This window comes from Zonotrichia albicollis, chromosome 1 (assembly GCF_047830755.1).
Source record: "Zonotrichia albicollis isolate bZonAlb1 chromosome 1, bZonAlb1.hap1, whole genome shotgun sequence".
Classification (NCBI taxonomy): Eukaryota; Metazoa; Chordata; class Aves; order Passeriformes; family Passerellidae; genus Zonotrichia; species Zonotrichia albicollis.
In genome coordinates, this window is record NC_133819.1 from 132,860,093 (window position 1) to 132,879,502 (window position 19,410).

General features: G+C 45.3%; 1 protein-coding gene across 1 annotated transcript in view; it reads right to left on the reverse strand.

Moving 5' to 3' along the window:
• SDC2 (syndecan 2) overlaps positions 1 to 15,241 on the reverse strand; it is a 59,648-nt gene extending 44,407 nt beyond the window's left edge. Inside the window, exon 1 of the mRNA XM_005479484.4 lies at positions 14,815 to 15,241. Within this exon, the coding sequence (XP_005479541.1) occupies positions 14,815 to 14,874 (60 nt within the window). The 5' untranslated portion in view covers positions 14,875 to 15,241. The remainder of the gene's footprint in view (positions 1 to 14,814) is intronic.
• Positions 15,242 to 19,410: the final 4,169 nt, after the last annotated feature.

Here is a 19,410-nt window from a genome sequence, read left to right on the forward strand (position 1 = left end):
CATCCATTTCACAACTTTCCCAAAAATACCCTGACTTATGCTTTTTGAACACCCTAGCATACAAACAGAAGCATCAAAAATACAAGAAAACTAAGAGTTACATACTGCCAAGTTTCTTAATCACAGGCTTCTTCTCCCAGCATTAGAAAAAATTAATCCTGCTCTGCTTGGCATGCTAGTGTATTATTTTAAATAAGTAGAAGGGCTGAAAGAAAGTCTCCCTTCATTTCCCAAACCCCAAGAGGAGTTATTTCCAGAACATGTACTCAATGACCATCCAGTGAAGCCTATTCATTTTGGTCATAAGTCCTGCACCACACCTAAGGAACACACTGCCTTCTTCTGATGCATCTTACATGGCTTGGAGAGGATTAAAAATAATTATGAAAAAAAAGAAAAAACCAAAAAACAGCCTTAAAAATCTTATTAGAACAATTCTAGTTTTCTTGGTTTGTTCCTCCTCCATTGGAAGACGTCTGCCATGCAGTAAGTCAGCCTTACAGGTTCAGATTCTGCTTGGATTTTAAAGCAAAAATATCTCAAGAATTTGGACAGTACGGACATATGGGGGTCTCTGCTGCACAAGTAGGGACTTGGCACACCCCAGCCATCTTCCTGCAAAAGTTAAATAGCTCCCCAGGAAAGCCTGGATGCATCTCCCAGTCTTCTGCTGATGGAGAATTTGCTATTGGGGTGCCTTGTGCTCCAGATCTTGTAGGAGCAAAAATTATGAGGCACCAAACTTGTTTGTCAGATTTTCATGCTCTCTCACTACTGAGCAGTTTCTCCACTTCAAAATTAATATCTTCCAAGAGTCTCTGCAGAGCATAGGCTTTGTTCAAGTTAGGTGTGACTGAGAAAAGATAAAAGGATAAACTAGGTGCTTTGAAACAGCCGAGGAGCTGAAACCCAGAAAACATTAAGTTCATGCTCTGCCAATAACTTAACTCTCATCCCTTTTCTTTGCTCTGACCCGAGTATGAGCACTGCTCAGTGCATACTCTAAACTCTGGGAACATTTCATGGAACTGACCACAAATGAAGTAACACAGATGTGCTTTTCCCTAAACTGGAGGCTCTTTGGCCAGGGGAAGGTGGGTTTTCAGTCACACTGGCAGGGCAGAGGACCAGGAGGGCTGCATGGAGGGAGCAAGGAAGGAGTCTCCTGCAAACTCTGCAGCGGGAGGCTGCCTAGCTTCTCTCCTGCTACAGCCAGCTATTAAAATATACTCAGTGAAACTCCTAGTGCACTTTTTCAGACCTGTGTGAGTCAAGTTTGACTCAGATGATTTTCTCAGAGTTCTTTACTCCTTCTTCTTGCCTCTCCTAACCCAAGAGGGGATGTGGCAGTTCAATGTTACAGCTAAAGCTATGCTTTCTGTACAGTGCAGCTCAGCAACTCTAAGATTATTCTTAGCTTTACCCCCTGCAATTTCTAAGTCTCTTACTCCTGCTGTCTCTACAGATTCAGGCTTCTCACTTCAACCTCGCTTCTCATGCAGACCCTTCCTCAGCTGCCAGAGAAAGGGTCCCTGTGCCTCAAAGGAAACCTCAGTTTGCAGTCCTCTGACTGCTCTCGGAATAAGCCTCTGGCAGGCCAAACATCAATTCTTTCTCAAGGGGTGAATATTAAGGAAAGGCTTTTTACCAGATGATTATTCTCAGAACTTTACTCAAAGACCCACAATAAAGCCCAGGACCAGCATATTTTAATAGTCTTATTTATCCCATTCTTTCACATAAACTTCTTCCCTACACAGGCCTGCCCTTCATTACTGGCAATAAAATGCACACAAACCTCAGCAACATATTTTTGTGGGGCTTTTTTTCTGTGGCTAAGACACCCACATGAGTTTTTCTTTAAAATAAAACAAACTGGGATTATTCAAAGGGAGGTGAAAGAAGGGCTTGGAGAGGACTCATAGCCTGCTCCTCAAACAAGGCTTCTCCTGTACAGCACATCAAGGCTATTTCAAGAAGCACCTCCCATTTTTCACCCCTGAGTACGTCAAAGTGTGTCAGCTTAAGAAGCCAAAGAAAGAAATGGTTACTTAAGGGCAAGTGCAAATACCTTCAAGAGGTGGGAGGGAGACAGAGTTGGGTTAACAGGTTGCTCACCGCAGGGTATGGAGAGGTGTGCATCCACACAGCAGCTGCTGAGCCACAGATAATCCCAGCCCTCCCTGTGCCAGGCTCAGCATCTCCAGAGGGAGCACAAGCACCCGGGGAGAAACCACTTCCCTCCCTGCACTGCAGGCCTTGAGTATGGTCATTAGCTCAGGCACACGTTTGCACTCTTGGGGTAGCAACACTCAAGATTTTCCCCTCTGGTATCCATGGAGAGAGATTAGCACTCCTGTATTTCATTAGCCAGGAGTGCTAAGTAATCCACCAACTTGTGGAAGGAGTAAAAACACAGAGGTTAATGTATTTGGTGAGGCTCTGTTGAATGGTTGGGGTATTTTGTTTCAGAATAGCATAAGGAAAGCAGCTGTCACCTTGATTATAGTGCCCTCGGTAATCCGACACTTCAGCTAGCCCCAACTTCAGACAGCTCCCCCTCCATCTGAGCGAACACAGTTACTGATCACTTAAACAGACAAATGGTCATTTGCACAAAATAAGTTTTGAAGCGAGGCTGTAGATCAGAGGAGGAGCAATTTGCACTCATCATTCCCATCCTTCCGCAGTCAGAAGGGAGAACACGGAAGTTTTCCAAAAAAATCCAAAGAACAGAGAGAAATGCCAAGCTGTAACATTTGGCTCCACACACTCACTTTCCAAAAAGCAAAGGGGGTGAGGGATGCAGTGCTCAAATGATCCATGTCTGCTTAAACGCTTGGTTTGCATGCTCCAGGGCTGTCGAACGGACACAGCTGATGAGTCAAAGATGGAATTAGCATGCCTGATACAGCAACTCTTTTCCAGCCCAAACCAGTCACCTCCAGGCTTCTCCTTTAATTAAGGTCTGGCCAAGACATGTCAGCAGTCCAGCATCCCCTTCCTGCCAACAGCTCTGCCAATACTTTGGTCACTCACAACCAGCTCCTCCCCACTCCCTCTTTCACTGCTGTGAGCCGAGTGAGCAGAAGGATTCCTAAAAGTGGGCAAAGGCCCAGAGCCAGCCCAGATTTTCATCTACCTTTTCTTCTGCTCTTGGATCCTGTACTTGCAACATGAGACTGAAGAGCAGTGCCAATGCTAACAGTTACCTTTTGTGCCTGATAGCACAAAAGCAGCAGGAGGGAAAGAAAAAAATCAGTCTAATGAGGTTGGAAGCACAAGAGATTGCAAAGAAAAAGAGCAAATAAATAACTTAAGGTGTAAATTACAATTAAGTGCACTGCAGTTACCATGTACTGTGCAGTATTGTTCAGAAATATCACCAGCACAAGTTAAAACACCCCACGCTGAACAAAAAGCAATACTTCTGGTAGGAAATTGGTAGTCTTACACCACCACCATGGTGATAATGGCATGAGAAATTGTACAAGTGACAGGTCAGAAAGAATTTAAAAGCCTTCAGTTTGTGTTGCTCTGTTAGTTTTTATCTTCTCATAGAAACAGTCTACACCAATACAGACAATAACAGAGCACTGCCCATCCCTGCAGTACACTCTGTTTTGTCACTGTTGAAAAATAAATTTTTCTCCCCATTTTCTTTTGAAGAAAAAATCCATTAAGACATGTCTTAAGACATGGCTTTGATTTACTCAGAGGAAAGTCAAAGCACTTATGTTTTATGCTTTAACTGATAAATTTACATAGCTACATGGACAATGCCTTATAATTTCAATTTTTATTTCCCTTGAAAAGAAAGCAAACTTTTATTTATAAGCTGCTTTACATTTTAGAGGTTTTCATAAAATAGAAGTTGAGCATAATACAAAGCCTTTACTCACAGGTACAGAGCCAGCACTGAACTTCAATTAATCACAAAAAAAAATAAAAAATTAATCCAGCAAATAAAAAGAAGTCTTAAGGAAGGCTAACTGACAACTGCAAAACACAGGAGGACATGTCTCTGATAAACTGAATGTCTCTTCTGTTAAGCTGAGCACTATATTTACCACCTGGCCTGCAAGGGCTGCTTTTATTCAAAAGCTCTGCAGTAAAATATGTGCACATGTAGAGGATGAAGACTTTATCATTGAAACCTTCTGTAAGAAATTAGGGGAATGAGAAAGACTCACACACTTCTGCAGCAAAATTAGGTCAGGACGCCTTTGAACGGCTCCATTTGAAGGCTGTGCCAGGCTTCAGATCAAATACTTTTTAGTGCATTAGACCCAACGGCTTAAGAGATGAACTTCTATACTGCTGATAATTATTACTGGTATTATGCATTGCTGCTTCCCTCTCCACCTGTGGATAATTATAAATAGCCTAGATTTTCCAGTCCCTGACATATGCCACTTGGTTAACTGCACTTCCAAAACCTATCCTTTATAACCACAGGTCACACATTCCAAATATGACAACCACGTAACTCCACAGAGATTGCTAAATCATGACTTGCTCCACACATGCTCTTATCTAAATGCTTCCTGGATATAGAGAGATGGCTAAATGGCATTAGCATCACAGTAATTAATGGTGTGAAGCTGCAAAGTGCCAAGCTGGTGATTCAAATGCAAACCTGCCTCTGCCTCCTGTGCCTAGGCACAGCCCTGGACAGTGCAACCAGGGAACATCACTGCCAATGGCTCCATCACCTCCTGATGGGACTGGTGCTCTCCTCCATGCCAGCTCTTGCTCCTGATGACCTTCAGGGCTATCTGCAAATAAAACACGGTCCAGCAGCCAAGCTGGGAGGGAAAAGGCCACAGAAATTTCCCCATATATATAAAGCAGTTAATTATACACCTCTTCCCTGCTCAGCTTCACTGTTCACACTCTGAGGAACAGGCAGTAGAGCCCACCAGACCCATATTCAGTCGTGTTTGTGGAAATTTTAATTTAAAAAATCAATCTATAAAAAACCTGCAACAATGCCTAGAGATTAAAACTATTTCATTGCATCGTTCAGAATTTTAAGTCTTTGAAAATTCAGACTTTTCCTCAGGTTTTTTAAGCTCTTAAAATTCACAGCTGAATTCACTCTAGCAAGCTTGGTTCTTGGGAGGGTTGTTAAGATACACCAAAACATCCTACTCCAGTTTCCTATTGCTCCTTGTTTAGCTCTCCTGTTAGGTGACACTACTAATTGTACAGCTGCTACAGCTAGCTGCCAGAGACTGCTCTAAGGAGGTTTTCCAATTAGATTAGCTGAATTAAATAATGAGAGAGAGAGAGAGAGAGAGACAGAGAGAGAGAGATTAGCTTTTTCTGTGCATCTCTAGGAAGCCATAGAGAAATCCCCAAAAATACTCTTGCTAATCCTCCCTTAGGACCATAAATACAGAAATGCCATGTGAGCAACTTTACTATGGGGAAACTATGCCAGCTCCGAGTGTCTATGCAGAAACAACCTTCATGACAAAGGATCCTACCTACTTTTTTAAAGAATGACAGTGTCTGCCAGAAGTTCTCCTCAGTCCTCATCAGTTTCCTCAAGTCAAATACATTTACCCATGTAAACCAGAGGAGGCAAGCCTCAGATGTTTGGTGAAACAACAAGAAATGGCAAAAAATAATCACAGAGACTCCCACTTGTACATTACAGAACCACCACATTTCTTTTTCTAAAGTAAGGGGATTTTTGTCATAACCTAAAGCTCCCAAATTCTTTCAGTGCAGATAGAGGAGGTCAGAGGAGAAAACTCAAAAATTAAATACTGACTGGCACATGAAGTCAGTAGCATCATAAAATATTCAGAAACGCAGAAGACTTCTTTAACCCAGAGATAACATTAATGGTTCTCAAAAAAAGTGTAAGAAAATCTACATCACTATAAAGCTTATGTCACCAGGCAGAAGACCAATTCAAGGTGTCCACCCGAAGAGACCAACATCAAAATGCCAAGTCACCAGCTTTTGGTTAAATAGGAGAGAGATGGTCAAGCTTTTCAAGCTGTGAATTATCGTAAGAACAAAAACAAAAGAAAAGAAAGGTATTTTCCCTTTTCTAATGCCCTGCAGTTGTGAAACAGACAAGAAGAGCCATTTTCATGGCAACAATACTATTAAGAGTACTATCTCAAACCATTTTGAATCAAATGCTCTGTGTTACCAGGAGCTCAGAAGCTCCCTCCATCTGGGAGAGCCAATGTCATGGGCACACGACTGCCTCTGCACCAGCAGCAGAAAGGCCATTTATTACTGAGCATGAGCCCCACCAAAGGCAGAGATCCCCCTTCCAGACACAGCCCTGCTCCTCAACAGGGCATGGCTGGCTGGGCTAAACAGCACCACAGAAAAACATCTGCAATAGGCAATGTGCGTGGAGACAATGAGCCAGCTCCTCCTCAAGGCCCTGCCTTCTCGGGCACCTGCAGACTTAAAGGAGGTAAGTCTGTTTTTACCAGGTGGCCAGGGAACCTATTTTCCTCTCCCTCAAACACTGCACAGTGACCATCAAGCTATATGAGATGTCAAAACATTATCCAAACACCAGTCATGAGTCTTCATTATTTAAGGCTGTGAAATAATCTATCACTTTACAGTCAGTTACCAGACTTGTTCCTTCTTGCAACACCCTCATAGCATTCCTCTCCTCTGCAAACCAACAGATGCTCTGTGCTGCAGGAAGGACCACAGCTCCTACCAGAAGAGCAAAAACCATCTCATGGTTTGCCAGAGGGTTTGGTCACTGCCAAACCCCCTGGAAATTTCTGGAGACATCTGTCATGCCTTCATGCAGCAGACAGATACGTCCACTGAAATATTTTGGTCAAAAGCCATAAAAAGGCAAATTCAATTGCAACACAGACAATTTCTGCTGAGCCAGGAGTCCATTCAGGTCACAGCAGCTCTGGAGGGACCTCCCAGCCTGGTCAGGTCAGGTACAGACCTAGGCTAACCACTGTTCCTGGTTTTTCTTCTTAGACTCAAAATTTTCCATTTCATTCATTTTGCAGTGATGACCATGCCTGTCCCCTTACCAGGGCTTTGAGGGCAGAGAAAAGGCTGTGCTGGAGAATCAAACCAAAGGCACCAATGGGAGCTACTGAGAATCAAATCATACATATGGGGGGAAAGATATGAAAACTGCTGTATTAAATTACAAGTGAAGAAACAATAAAAAAAATGAAAAGAACACTTTTTGTTTAAGGCTTTTCTTCCTGGTAAGTAAAGGCAGAGAGGCTACCCCTTCCACACTAATTCAGGCCAAGAAAATTATTAACACAATTTTGAGAGAAATTTTGTTCTGTTTATTTAACTGGGAAGCATGTTCTCTGGGGCATTTCTTGTCCTGACGCTTGAAAGACACACACACAAAATAGAATAAAAAAAATTAAAAGTATATAAAATAGAGCTCCATATAGAATAAAGTTCTATATAAAACACAAACACACAAAGTTTCAAAGACCTTCCAAGCTAGAACTGCAACAGCTGGAGAGAGGTCAGCGCTGAAGACAGTCTCTGTGAACACATAATTTCAAAAGTACCCCAAGAGGTTTCACTTCATGACTTTTTAGATATCATACTGAAAAAGAAAATCAGCCTTCATGGATGAGAAATAATCAAAGAGCACATGTCTGGAAAATCATAAACAGCTTCACCAAAGACAGGAATTTAGAATATATACATGGCACTTTAATAACTTTTTCTGTCTATCTCCAGGACTAGCCATTTTTCTTGTTATACCATGGAGAAGGAGATTTGTGAGTTGCAGATGCTATATATGCTTAAGCTACCAATTATTCTAAAGCATTAATCTTCTAACTCTGGGCACTGCCTCAGCAGTTCCTGAGAATTTTACACCTTCCCTCAATGACATTTACACAATCTCATAACTAACACAACCAAATTCCACAAACGCTGTTCATGGACGCTTCTTCTCCTTGCAGGACAAACACTTTCCTTTGTGCTTGCACTTCCACCACCAGCAAGTACCAAGTGTCTCTGAGCTCCCAAATGGGAGAAGATTCAGTCCCCAGACAGGACAGGACCTAAAGGTTTTGCAATCTGCCTTCCACAAAAATCATCAGAATCTTGCTTCTCAGCAGCATTATTTTATGCACATCCTTGCTGTAGGAATTACACATTTATTATTATTATTATTATTATGGCTAAGGCACATCTATTTTTATTTATACAATGTCACAAATTTATATTCAACAGAAGCTCAATTTCTGGCTGTCCCAAAGACGGTGTGTTTCCATTACTGTGAACTACCTTCACCTTTCCGCTCTGCTTCCCTTGCAGGCTTTCATTCTGAATTATAAGAAGAGCACTAATGTCACACCTCAGTGACTGTGTGTTAGAACATGGAACCACACTTGAAAAGGATTTGAATGGAAAGGCTTTGTGGATGCTTTCACCTGGTAAATAGTTTAAATGACATCCTGATTCTGGAATCTCCATAGTGAGCACAAATAAACAACCTGGAAAAGGAAGAATCTGTCTCCTGGACATCGCTCATTTCCGCAGCCTGCAACACACACAATGTATTGAAACCCATTTCTAGCCTTCCCCTGCAGACCCCAGTCCAAAAAGCAAACAGGACTCAGCTCTTAAACCCAAAAGATATCAAGTGGGTGGGGTTTGGCTGTGCCCTTCAGGTACGGTGTCCAGCCAGCTACTTCTGCAGATACTGAAGAATCAACACAGCTGGAATTAATACAGCTCAGCCCAGAGAAAGAGGAAAGCTTGCTTCTACTTGTATAATTAATGGAAAGACATACGAGAAGAGATCCTGTTGAAGGTGGGAGAGGGAAGACCTGGTTAGGTTATTCTTTCACGTGGCAGCAAGTATGATGCATTTTTTTGTTTTCTATTGAGGCATCCTTAGTCTTGAGGCTACACTGGTCATGCACCCAACTGCTCCCTGGGAAGTACGTCATCTCCCAGGCTATATTACTTTAGCAGCTCTCTTTCCTACAGCTCTGTGAGAATCAGTCCTCTCAGTCCACACAGTCAGTCACACTTCTGAAATACACTTCAAATAACAGGGATGGGTCACCTCACACCAATCTCAAAGGTGACAAGTGACTTCCATTAGTGTGGAAGCACCTCTAGAGAAAATTATGCATTATTACGGTTAATCAAATGGGAACAAAAGATGTCTGACAACATATTTAAATACAGAGAATATATTCTGGTTGTTAATCACAATGCTGGCTTCTGAACATTTTGATTCTGTGCCTGTGTATACCACAGGCTATTCAACCTTCTGTAAGTCCCTTCGTCTCCTTACTATTAATAAAAGTACAATATATTTATCTTCACCCTCACAACTCAAACACAGCCAAACAGGTTTTTATTTGAACTTCCCCAAATCAATTCACCTTGGGAACAAAACAATTTAGCTTAGAAGGGAGATTTCTGAAGAAGTTGTTTATATATAAACTAAAAATAGTGATTTAAGATGGAGCAGACTAGCTCAGGCTTTAGTTAAGCACAGCTTATATACACTACACTCTAACAGCCTATCTATGGACAAGGCCAATTTCTGCAGATTCATCACCACCCTATTAGTCATTATTTCACTTTAAATGAAACTCCTGCTGGAGACATCAACAAAAATAATTTGCTCAGCGCAAATGCACTTGTTGCAAATGGCTGTTAAATGCTGCATTTTCTCCCACTGCAATCAGTATTCCAGTATTTCTGAGGATTACACATATTCTGTTTTTCTGCCTAAATATCTAGTAGGCTTTTGAAAACATCCCCCAGGGCTGAGCTAATCAAGAAAACAACATACATACAGAGAACTGTCATTATTAGAGGGTCAAACACCAATGCAGTCTGTACTCCAGAGCTTGGAAATTACACTTCAATGTGAGGAGAAATAATGTTCCCAAATCACTGAATAGTGTCATGTAACCTATGAATAAATTACTAGTCCTGAAAAGATTATAGATAGCAATTTATTACCATCTTGTAAGCTTGAAGTGAAGATAACCAAACAACAGGCTGTTCACAGAACAGCCTCCAGTAATTCTCTGATGCTTCCTACAACACTGACTGCAAAGTGACTTGAATGTGGATCAAATCACTTGCTTATGACTTGTGCATCCTCTCTCAAATGCAGCAACACAGAGGGCATCTTTATGATTCAGATTCAAGTAGGGTCTTATATGAGGCTTCAAATAAGCTTGCCAATCTCAAATACAACATTTATGTTAAAAATCATAGTCTGTCAAATCTATTCAGAAGACAAAAGAGCACTTCTCCATAACTAGACAAGAGCTCTTTGTTCAGCCATTGAGCCTTACTAAAGCCTGCAATTCTTTGACATAAGCAAGATGGTTAAGTTGCTCAATGGCAAAAGTCAATTTGGTGAGAAAATGGAATGAATAAATGCCATCCATATGCCTCTGCCTGACATTTTATAAAGACAACTTGCCACAAAGAGCAGTGCAAATGGAGAACTCTGCCAACGACTGGCTCCTCTGCAGGCTCTTCTCCAAGCTCAGGAAGCCCTGCCAAGATGCCACGTTCCCCACCAAGGATGGCAGGCAGCTCCCCACCATCCACCCCAACCTCCCAGAGGCATTGGATCATGGCTGTGTGTTTGACATGTGACTTCTCATGCCTTGCACCTCTAATAGTCAAGAAATTAGGTCTTTATCTTGTCATCCTGAGATTACACTTAATTTAGGACTACAGAAATTTAGATCCACCAAATCTCCAAGCAAAATCCAGACTTACTCCACACACTCCAAAGTCCACCATCTTTATTCCATTAGCTGCAGTAACTGTCTCAAACCTACCACAGAGGTGTTATCTGCCCAAGAACCACAATCCCAGCACCCAACTTCAAACCCTAAGATATTTGTCCTGACTTGTTCCTGAAGATGATGCTCTCATCTACTTCTTTGATAAGGATCTAGGGAAAAATGCAGAGAAAACATCTCTGCACTTCAGGCCTCAATACTAAGTCAGTTCCAATGCAGACCCCAGGGCTAAGATACTAAAAAGAGGAACTTCAGTGTTTGATCTGGGGTCAAGAGCCATCTGTTCTTTAATTTTTAAATGATAATCTAACCTGAGAGAGAAACCCATTTCCAGAAAGTGAGTCCTGAGAACATCCATCTAAGGGGTGGATGCAATACCCAGGACTGGTGGCAAACCCCAGAGCTCCCCAGAATTTTCAGTGCATGGCAGTGCAAGCAGCTGACGGACAGCAGAACCCAGAAGCTCAGCCAGAGCAAGGGAATCAAACAAGGCAGATTCCAGGTGTTGCCAAACTACAAAAAGCAATGGATGAACATTTATTAATTCTATAGTGAGAAGAAAAGGTACATGTGAATTGGAGGTGGGTAGAAATAAATAAAGACAGAAAAGACTTCCTCTCTTCTTTGGAACTTATTTGACAAAGCAAATTTAATGCATGTGAGAGACACACACAGCATATAAATCTAAATACCAGCTATCTCTTCAGCCCTTCTTGTCCTCTAATTACTATCTCTGAAGTCTAACTGCCTTTTTCAAAAAAAACATTCCTCCTCTCCAGCACACTATCAATTTTCCAAATTCCAAAACCAAAGTAACCATTAGTAACAAAAGTAGGGAAATGATAGCATCATGGTTCTCAAATACTAAATACTTCTGAAAAAAATATACCAAATATCAGCCTTGGATCATCGTTCAATGATTATATTTAAGCTAACAACTCAGAGGTCAGATGCTTACACAAGAAACCACAAGATCACTCAGGTGATGCCCCAATGCTCTGTTTCACTGACAGTCCCAAATCCAGCCCCACAGGCACGTACTGCCGATGTCAGGCAGTCTCCAGACTCCAGAAGCTTCCTGGGGAGAGATGGACTCAGCCTGCTGTGAGGAGAGCAGCACCGTAACACTGCAGCATGCAGCACAACCTGCTAGCCAGCAAAGTTTCTCAGCGAGCACTTGGGCACGCAGAGAGGATGTGACTGTCACACAAGCTCTGGAAAACCATTCGTCCCACTGCTGCAACCCAGAACGAAACGGAAAGGTTTATCAGCCTCTCCCGAATGGGAGCTGACAACTACAGCTGGATACTTGGCACTGCTCTCTGGTGCTATTAAAATCAGCAAAAGCTGGCTCTCAGCATCATCAGGACTGGGCTCAGGGGCTCAACCTTTTAAAAGGTGCATCGGGCCTCTCACTCCCAGTTTTCCTTTTCTTTCCAACAGTTTCATGTCACTGTCTTTCCCTCTCTTATAAGCAAACCAAGAAACTTTCAAGGTAGCTAGAAAGCACATTTTTTGCCCTTCAGCCAAGCCTGGGTGAATCCCCCATGTCCTTCCAGACGCACACAGGTTACCAGAACCCAGTGTAATCTGACGTCTCACTTCACGCTGCGCTGACGGCAGCAGAGCACTCCGCAAGCCCCAGCTGCAATCCACCAGCTTTGGTGTGGCTAACACTTGCCACCGTGCGCAGGCTGGCACTAACAGGTTGGGCTCCGTCTCTCCCTCTCCATCACAGCTCTGTCCCGAAGCAGCTGCTCCCCCGGGGGAGCTGGCACGGCACAGCACGGCACAGCACAGCTGCGGCGCGACAGCCACACCACGGCACACGAAGCACGCACCCAGCACCACAAACCACTCCCGGCGTCGTTCCGTGGCAGGTCTCACTTCCAGAGCATTCTTAACACAGTGCCAACACCTCCTTGGCCCACCCCAGGAACCGTGTTGGGTGGTTATGTGGACCAAACACAGGGAACTCATTGCTTTAAGAAACAAAATCTGCTGCAGCTTCCCGCTCCTCTGCTCATTATTGGGGATAATTTACTTCATCAGAAATAAGATTTTTACAGTATGGTTTTGCCTAGATAATGATAAATAGTCGAATCTAAAAACATGAAGAAATTTAGAGCTAAATCCATTTGACAGTGGCATGGAGAGCTGGGAGGGTTTTTAAAGCATCCGTATAGAATTCTTCTTATGACAAGGACGGACTTCTGCAGAGAACACAGATTTGGCATCTGTCTTTTCCCAGAGACTGGTCTACAAAATCCTATCTTAAGGGACCATGAAGCTGCTGCCAGCCACAGTTAAAGAAAGGAAAAAGAAGGGAGGTGAAAGAAAAGGAGAAAGACCAGCCTCCTTTTACTTTGTCAGCCCCTCCACGACTTTCTGGCAGCAGCGAGGGCGCTGCAGCAGAGCCAGGCAGGCTCCCCCCACCTCGCTCTCCCCCTGCCCCCTGAACCACACGGCACGGGATATGCCCCAACAACCACCCCACACTGCCACAGTGCGTTCATCCTAAGGCAAAAACCCATCAAACTTAATACTCTGCTAATTACTGTGGCAGTTTAATAGCTACTCCACCATCAGAGAACTTCGTACTAACAGCATTTCTATAAAATTAAAGGATATTGTAGCTCATTAGCCAAGGGTGCTTCTGCAGCACAGTTATACTTAGCGGAAACAAAGGTCAGTGTTCTACCCAACCCTTTTTTAATCAGTCTTTAAGAAAATGTTTTTCAGTTGTACCTTTAGAAATCCCTAACGATGAGGCAGATTTTATGAAGGCTGTGACTTGGCTAATTTATACAACAGCTAGAGAACTTCAAAAGTTAACCCAAGCTAGTGACGTTATTTAGTTCAGTGAAGCGGCTCATTTTAATTGGATTAAATTGTCTTTTTTTTTTTAATTTCATATTGAAACCTCAATTTATCATTTCCTAATATTTGCCCAAACACTGCATCGGTGTCATTTGCATACCCCTTCCCGCAAGACAATCTCAGATCCACAGAAAAGACGGAAACCGGCGGAAGAGACCAAAACCCTCTGGCCGGTCCTCGCCGGCTCCTGCCACGAAAGGGTGGGAGGCTCGCCGGAGAGAAGCTTTCCCAGAGGTACAAATCCCGGCAACAGAGCTAATTGCATTAAGCAGAGGGGCCGGTTAGCGAATACACTCGTGGCACGGAAAAAGTGTAAACAGCAGCATTATCCCGAGCACCTCGCGGCGAGCCCCTGGGGAAAGGCCGGCCGGGCGCGCAGCAGGCTCGGGCTCCGCGGAGCCGAGGACGGCCGGGAGGCGCGCAAGGCGTTCTGTCTGAGGGCTCTGGGAGCTCCTGAGCCGCGCAGCCAGGGGTACTGGCTGCCTTTTTCCTCTTTTCAGCCACGGGCCGTGAGGAGTGGATTTTGCAAGGGACGCTCCCACCTCACCGCCCGCGAAGCCGAGGGTGGCGGCGATGTCCTCGGGCGGCCGCTCGGACACGGGGCGGCCCGGCGGCTCCCGGCGCTGCTCCGGGACGGGCACAAGCCCCCGCTCCCGGATCCAGCCCCGCGCCGCGGCCCCAAGGCCGCCGGACAGCCGCCCCTCCTCCGGAGAGGCAGGGAGAGAGGCACCGGGGGCCTCCGGGGCCGGCTGGCGGCTGGGTCGTCGCGGCAAACTTCGGCCGAGGTTCGCTGGAGGGCGGCAGGGTGCTCCGCTGCGGCAGGGTGGTCCTCTCGGCTTCGTGGGGGTGTTTGGGGTTTTGTTGTTTTTTGGGGGGTTGTTTTTTTGGGGGGGCGGGGGGGAAGGGTGTCTTTCTTTCTTTTCTTGGCGGGTGAGATGGAATAGTGCCTGCCGTTTGCAGCCCGCTCAACTATGAACAGATGCCCCCCCGAGCCAGCCCAGTGCCCGCGGACGGGGATGCCACGGGGCAAGGCTCGGGCTGCGCGCCCCGCACTCCGCTGGCAGAACCAAGGCGGCCGCCCTCGTCCCGTCCCGTCCCGTCCCCTCCCGCGGTGCTGCCGCCGCCCTCTCCCCTCTGCCCCGGCACTCACCGGCTGCCCGGAGGCGCAGGCCACGAAGCTGACGGTGAGCGCCAGCCACACGCCCCGCATTATTCCCGCGGAGCCGGCGCGGCGGCCGCCGGGGGCCGGTCACAAAGGAGAAAGCGGGGGCCGGCGGCGCTCGGCAGCGCCCGAGGGGCGCGGGGCAGGGCCGGCGGCGCCCCGGGTCCGGCCCGCCGCGCTCCTGCCGCGGGGCTGCGCGCTGCGCTCGGCGCTGCCCGGCGGGCCCGGTGCTCGCGGCGCTGGGGCGCGCGGGCTGCAGGCTGCGCGCTGCCGGCTCCGCCGCCCTCCCTCCGCCCCGAGTGCGCGGCGGCGGCGCCGCGGCTCCCAGTTAAACCCCGCAGAAATTCCTGCAGGATTACAACACAGATTGGCAGCTCCCCCAGCCAGTGGAAAGAAGCAGCGCGCAGCCACCGCCGGCTCTCGCCCCTCGCAAATTCAAGCAACTTTCCCCCCCTCCCTCCTCCTCTTCCTCCGCCCTCGTCTCCCCTCTCTCGTCCTCCCCCCCAGTGGAAAACATGAGCAGCGCCGCGGACCGACTGGACCGGCTGAGAGAAGGCTGGCCCCGTATAAAACCGGGGACGTGGAAAGGCTGCCCCTTGGCAAGAGAAATCCGGCCGCGTGTTGTTAGCGCTGTGCTGCCGGGGCTCGCTCCGCTGCTCCGGCCACCCTCCCCGCTTAGCCTCGGTGGCAGCTTCTGCTGTCAGAAAAACAGCAAAATGGAGGGGTCAAAAATCACGGGAAGCGGGGTTATCCCGAACATGCCAGCTCATTGTGAATCCCCACAGCTTTTGCCTCAGGATTCATTTTTTTTTTAGAGTTTTTGACCTGAACGAGAAGACTAGAAACTTTTAAGGGTGAGGGGCGGTAAAGTAAGAGGGCTGCGATTTGTAGCTAGTTACATGGATCCAGAAGCTATGTCTTCAAAATAAATATTGCAGGAATTGACAGCACCAAGAATGTGTGCTTCAGAAGCCAAAACAAGAAGTCTTGCTACAACTAGTCCATGGTATTTCTCAACTGGGGAAAATGGTGCTTTTGCATAGCTTAGGAGCCTCAGCCCGATCCACTTACATAGGCCAGGATGTTTCCACCACTGAACGTGTACACACATGATATCAGTCATTGGACATGGGAAAGGAGCAATAAGGAGGAAAGCAAAAAATCTCAGTCTCACTTGCAAACTACAACTGGTGACTTAAGTCAGAAGGTAGCAAACAGCATTTTATAGCCTGAATCAAATGGTCACAAGGACCGTAATGGTCTCTTTTTGTTTGAGCAAAATCTATGTGTCTCAGAGGATCCGGGTCCCAGAGAGGGCAAGAAAAGCCCGGGGAGAAACCCCGGGGAGGTGTTTTTCTAAGCCCTTCACTTTGCTTACCCTGTGCTCTGTGAAGGACTTTGGCCAACGGGTTGTGCTGAGATCCCAACCACCTCTCGTTCCCAATCTGGTTGCCTTCCTATCAAAACAGATATGCCATGTAAGAAAATAAAATAATCTGGCACAAGCAGTCTCTCACCCCACTCATCACTTTCCCAGCCTCTCCCAGACAAACACATCCCTGGCGATCCCTGCGCAGTGTGGGCGCAGTGGCTGGGGCTGTGCTGGGACAAGGCAGGACCCTTCTCCTCAGAGAGGGGGTGGCCATGCCTGGATTGCCTTACTGTGTGCAGCCCACTCCCAGGAACGTGATACCTCCAGCAGTTACCACACTTGCTATTTCTAGATCCACCTTCTGGACATGCCATGTCATTGATTTTTAGGCTGCATTCCCCACTGCAATCATACCAGATTTTCAGTGGTCTGCTCCGTGTTGGTGTCACACACACAGATTGTTTAATATATTCCTTATATTAAACAGATTGTTTAATATAATCTTTCTCGTTCAAAGTATGTTGCAAATACTTAAAACCTAATTCTGTGTATCCTCTTCCTTTGTAGGCAGCCGGATTTCAATTCAACTAAGCAACAATTTCAGCACTGTTTGATGTGGGTGAGTGAAGTACAGTGAAGAAAAGGGAGTAAAAGTCCATTTGGGCAAAATCTGTAGGACCTCACATAGGCATGGGTTCTTACAGGCAGCCCAGTCTGCAGGGAGGGGAGAGATGAAGAGGTTGCTACTTGCCCCCAGTCAAGGGGAAACAGAAAAAGCATTCCTTAACAGTAGGAAAACAGAACACCACATTAGAAACAAAAAACATGAAAGAGCAAATGTGAAGACAAAGGCGCTGCTTACAGGAAGCATCCTAACGGTCATCAGACACCAAAGCGCAGGTGATTTACTATGTTAAGGTATTTTTTTTAGCATTCTTGAACATTTTTTTAGTGTTCTTTAACAGGCATGTCTTTTAACTTACAAACCAAGCTCAGCTTTATTTCCATGTTACAATGCATGATTATCAGGGTTTTACATACTTGGCAGAATCTATCACAGATCAAAATATATCTGCAACAAGCAAAGAGAAGGCCTTTCTCAGGCAAAGATGATGTGAGCAAATGGGCTCCTCATGGACCACCAGTGTACTTATGGCAAGTGCCCTAGAAGGATCCGGGGCTAAGACCTGCAAAAACCTCAAAATCCTAACGCCTCTGGGGGAATGATGTCTGATGCCAAACATGAAGATAGACATAACACATTAATGCTAGAAGGAGCAGAACTAAAGACCAGAAGCCAGACAGATTATTTGAAAATATAGAAGTGAGCATGAGAATTAAAACATAGAAAACAATCAACCCTTGTAGTTCACAGAAATAACAAAATACTGTCCTGTATCCCACTTACTCCCTGCCCACTCTCCTGAGTCTTCCGTCTGAGAAGAGCATTAAGAGCATTTCCACAAGTGGCCCCATGGAGAAGCAGCTGCAGGCATTTCTACGCAGGCTGTCAGGCAGTGTTCACCGTGTTGCCTTTGTGTCACCCTGGGTCCCTCAGCGCTGCAGGGCACAGGCCACCCTGTCACCACACCAACATTGAGTCAAACCAGGCAGGAATGGGATTCAGGTGAGATTAAGGGACAAACTTCAGCAAAGGCCTTTTTTTTTTTTCAAAATGTGTTATATGTTGGAAGGATGCAAGACAACCTCAAATGTAGCGTATGCTGTGTGGATATCAACTACAGAAGACCCAAATGTCCACCAAATTTGGAAATTCAGTTTTGGGTCTCTCCTAAGAGGAGAGTTACCAGAATTTTAGGGAAGAGTCATAGTTAGAAATACAGGGGAACTGTGCAAAAAGCAAGTTGGGAAATCTCAGGCACAAGTTTCCAGCCTATGACTGCCAAGGCACCACTGAGGATAAATGTGCATCACAATTTTTTGAGTGCTTCCCAAGCATTCATTTTTTCATGGCCAATCCTGCAGGTGACTTGCACAACCAGCAGGGCTAAGGAAAGAGATCTACATGGGGAGGAGAGTTCCTAATCATGCCATTTCTTTTTGTATTATTTCAGTATTACAAGTTGTGGTTGAGAACGCTTGACCCAAAGCACAGCCCTGGGCCTCACACTGCAGTGGGTGACAAGGTGGTGTTGACCAGACTGTTTGTTATGTAAATGACTGATTTGTTGTATTTGTTGTATTTGACTGGTTGTATTTGCTCCCAGGATGGGAAAGACTTGGCATCACATTCAAAGATCATAAGAAGGATCAAATTTTCTCAAATAACTTATTCAAAGAGAGACAGAACCTGTGAAAAGGAAGAATACAGCTGACATTAAATCGGTTTGAAGCCACACTGACAATGACCTGAAAAAACTTGGTAAGATGTGTTGTTAGGGCAGTTTAAAGAGATTTATTACCACATCCTCAAACTCCCAAATTTTATCCTTGTAATTTAAGAACAATAGAACTGCTCATCTCTTCTATAGAAATATTTCTAAGTAATAATATTCTATGTAATATTTTTAAGTGCAGTTGTGTTCATTTCTGTAGTATAATCTGAATTCAGGGATGCGGTAGAATGGGACTGTTACTTATGGGGCCATTGAACCACAGGAGAGGTGCCAGCAATTTTTGGTAACACATCAATGAACGATTCTTTTCTGCATCAGTTCTTAACAGTGCAATTACATGAGCATGCATCCTTCCTCAACAGGCTCTTGTTCTAAAGGGTAGTTCTGAGCAGCCCCAGAACACCTTAGGACATGTTTGCTTCTCTTTGATCCAGAGGCCTATGCAGTTTCTGAATCATTGACATATGCAGGTTATTTAATTTTTATTGTATCTATAGTTTTAGTTTGGTTAGATATGAAGTTCAAAACATGTCTGCACAAAACCAGGCATCCCTGATAGCTGAAGGAACAGCGCAGCAGGAGCTAAGGGCATTGCTGAGCAACCAGTGCTTGTTGTGTCTGCTGTGGCACCTCTGGGGCTGCACAGCTGGGCTGTATGGGGTTTATAGTGATAGGCTTTATATGAATGCAGCAGAAAGTCTGAGCATGGCCTGCAACAGCTGGCAACAGAAACATGCAGCTGACAAAACTTTATTTTGCTCATTTTTCATAGACAAGTATAGCGGTAGGGAGATGTAATAAGAAAATAAAAGGCTGGCATTAAAGGCAGAGCACAAGCAGCAACTTCCTACGAGA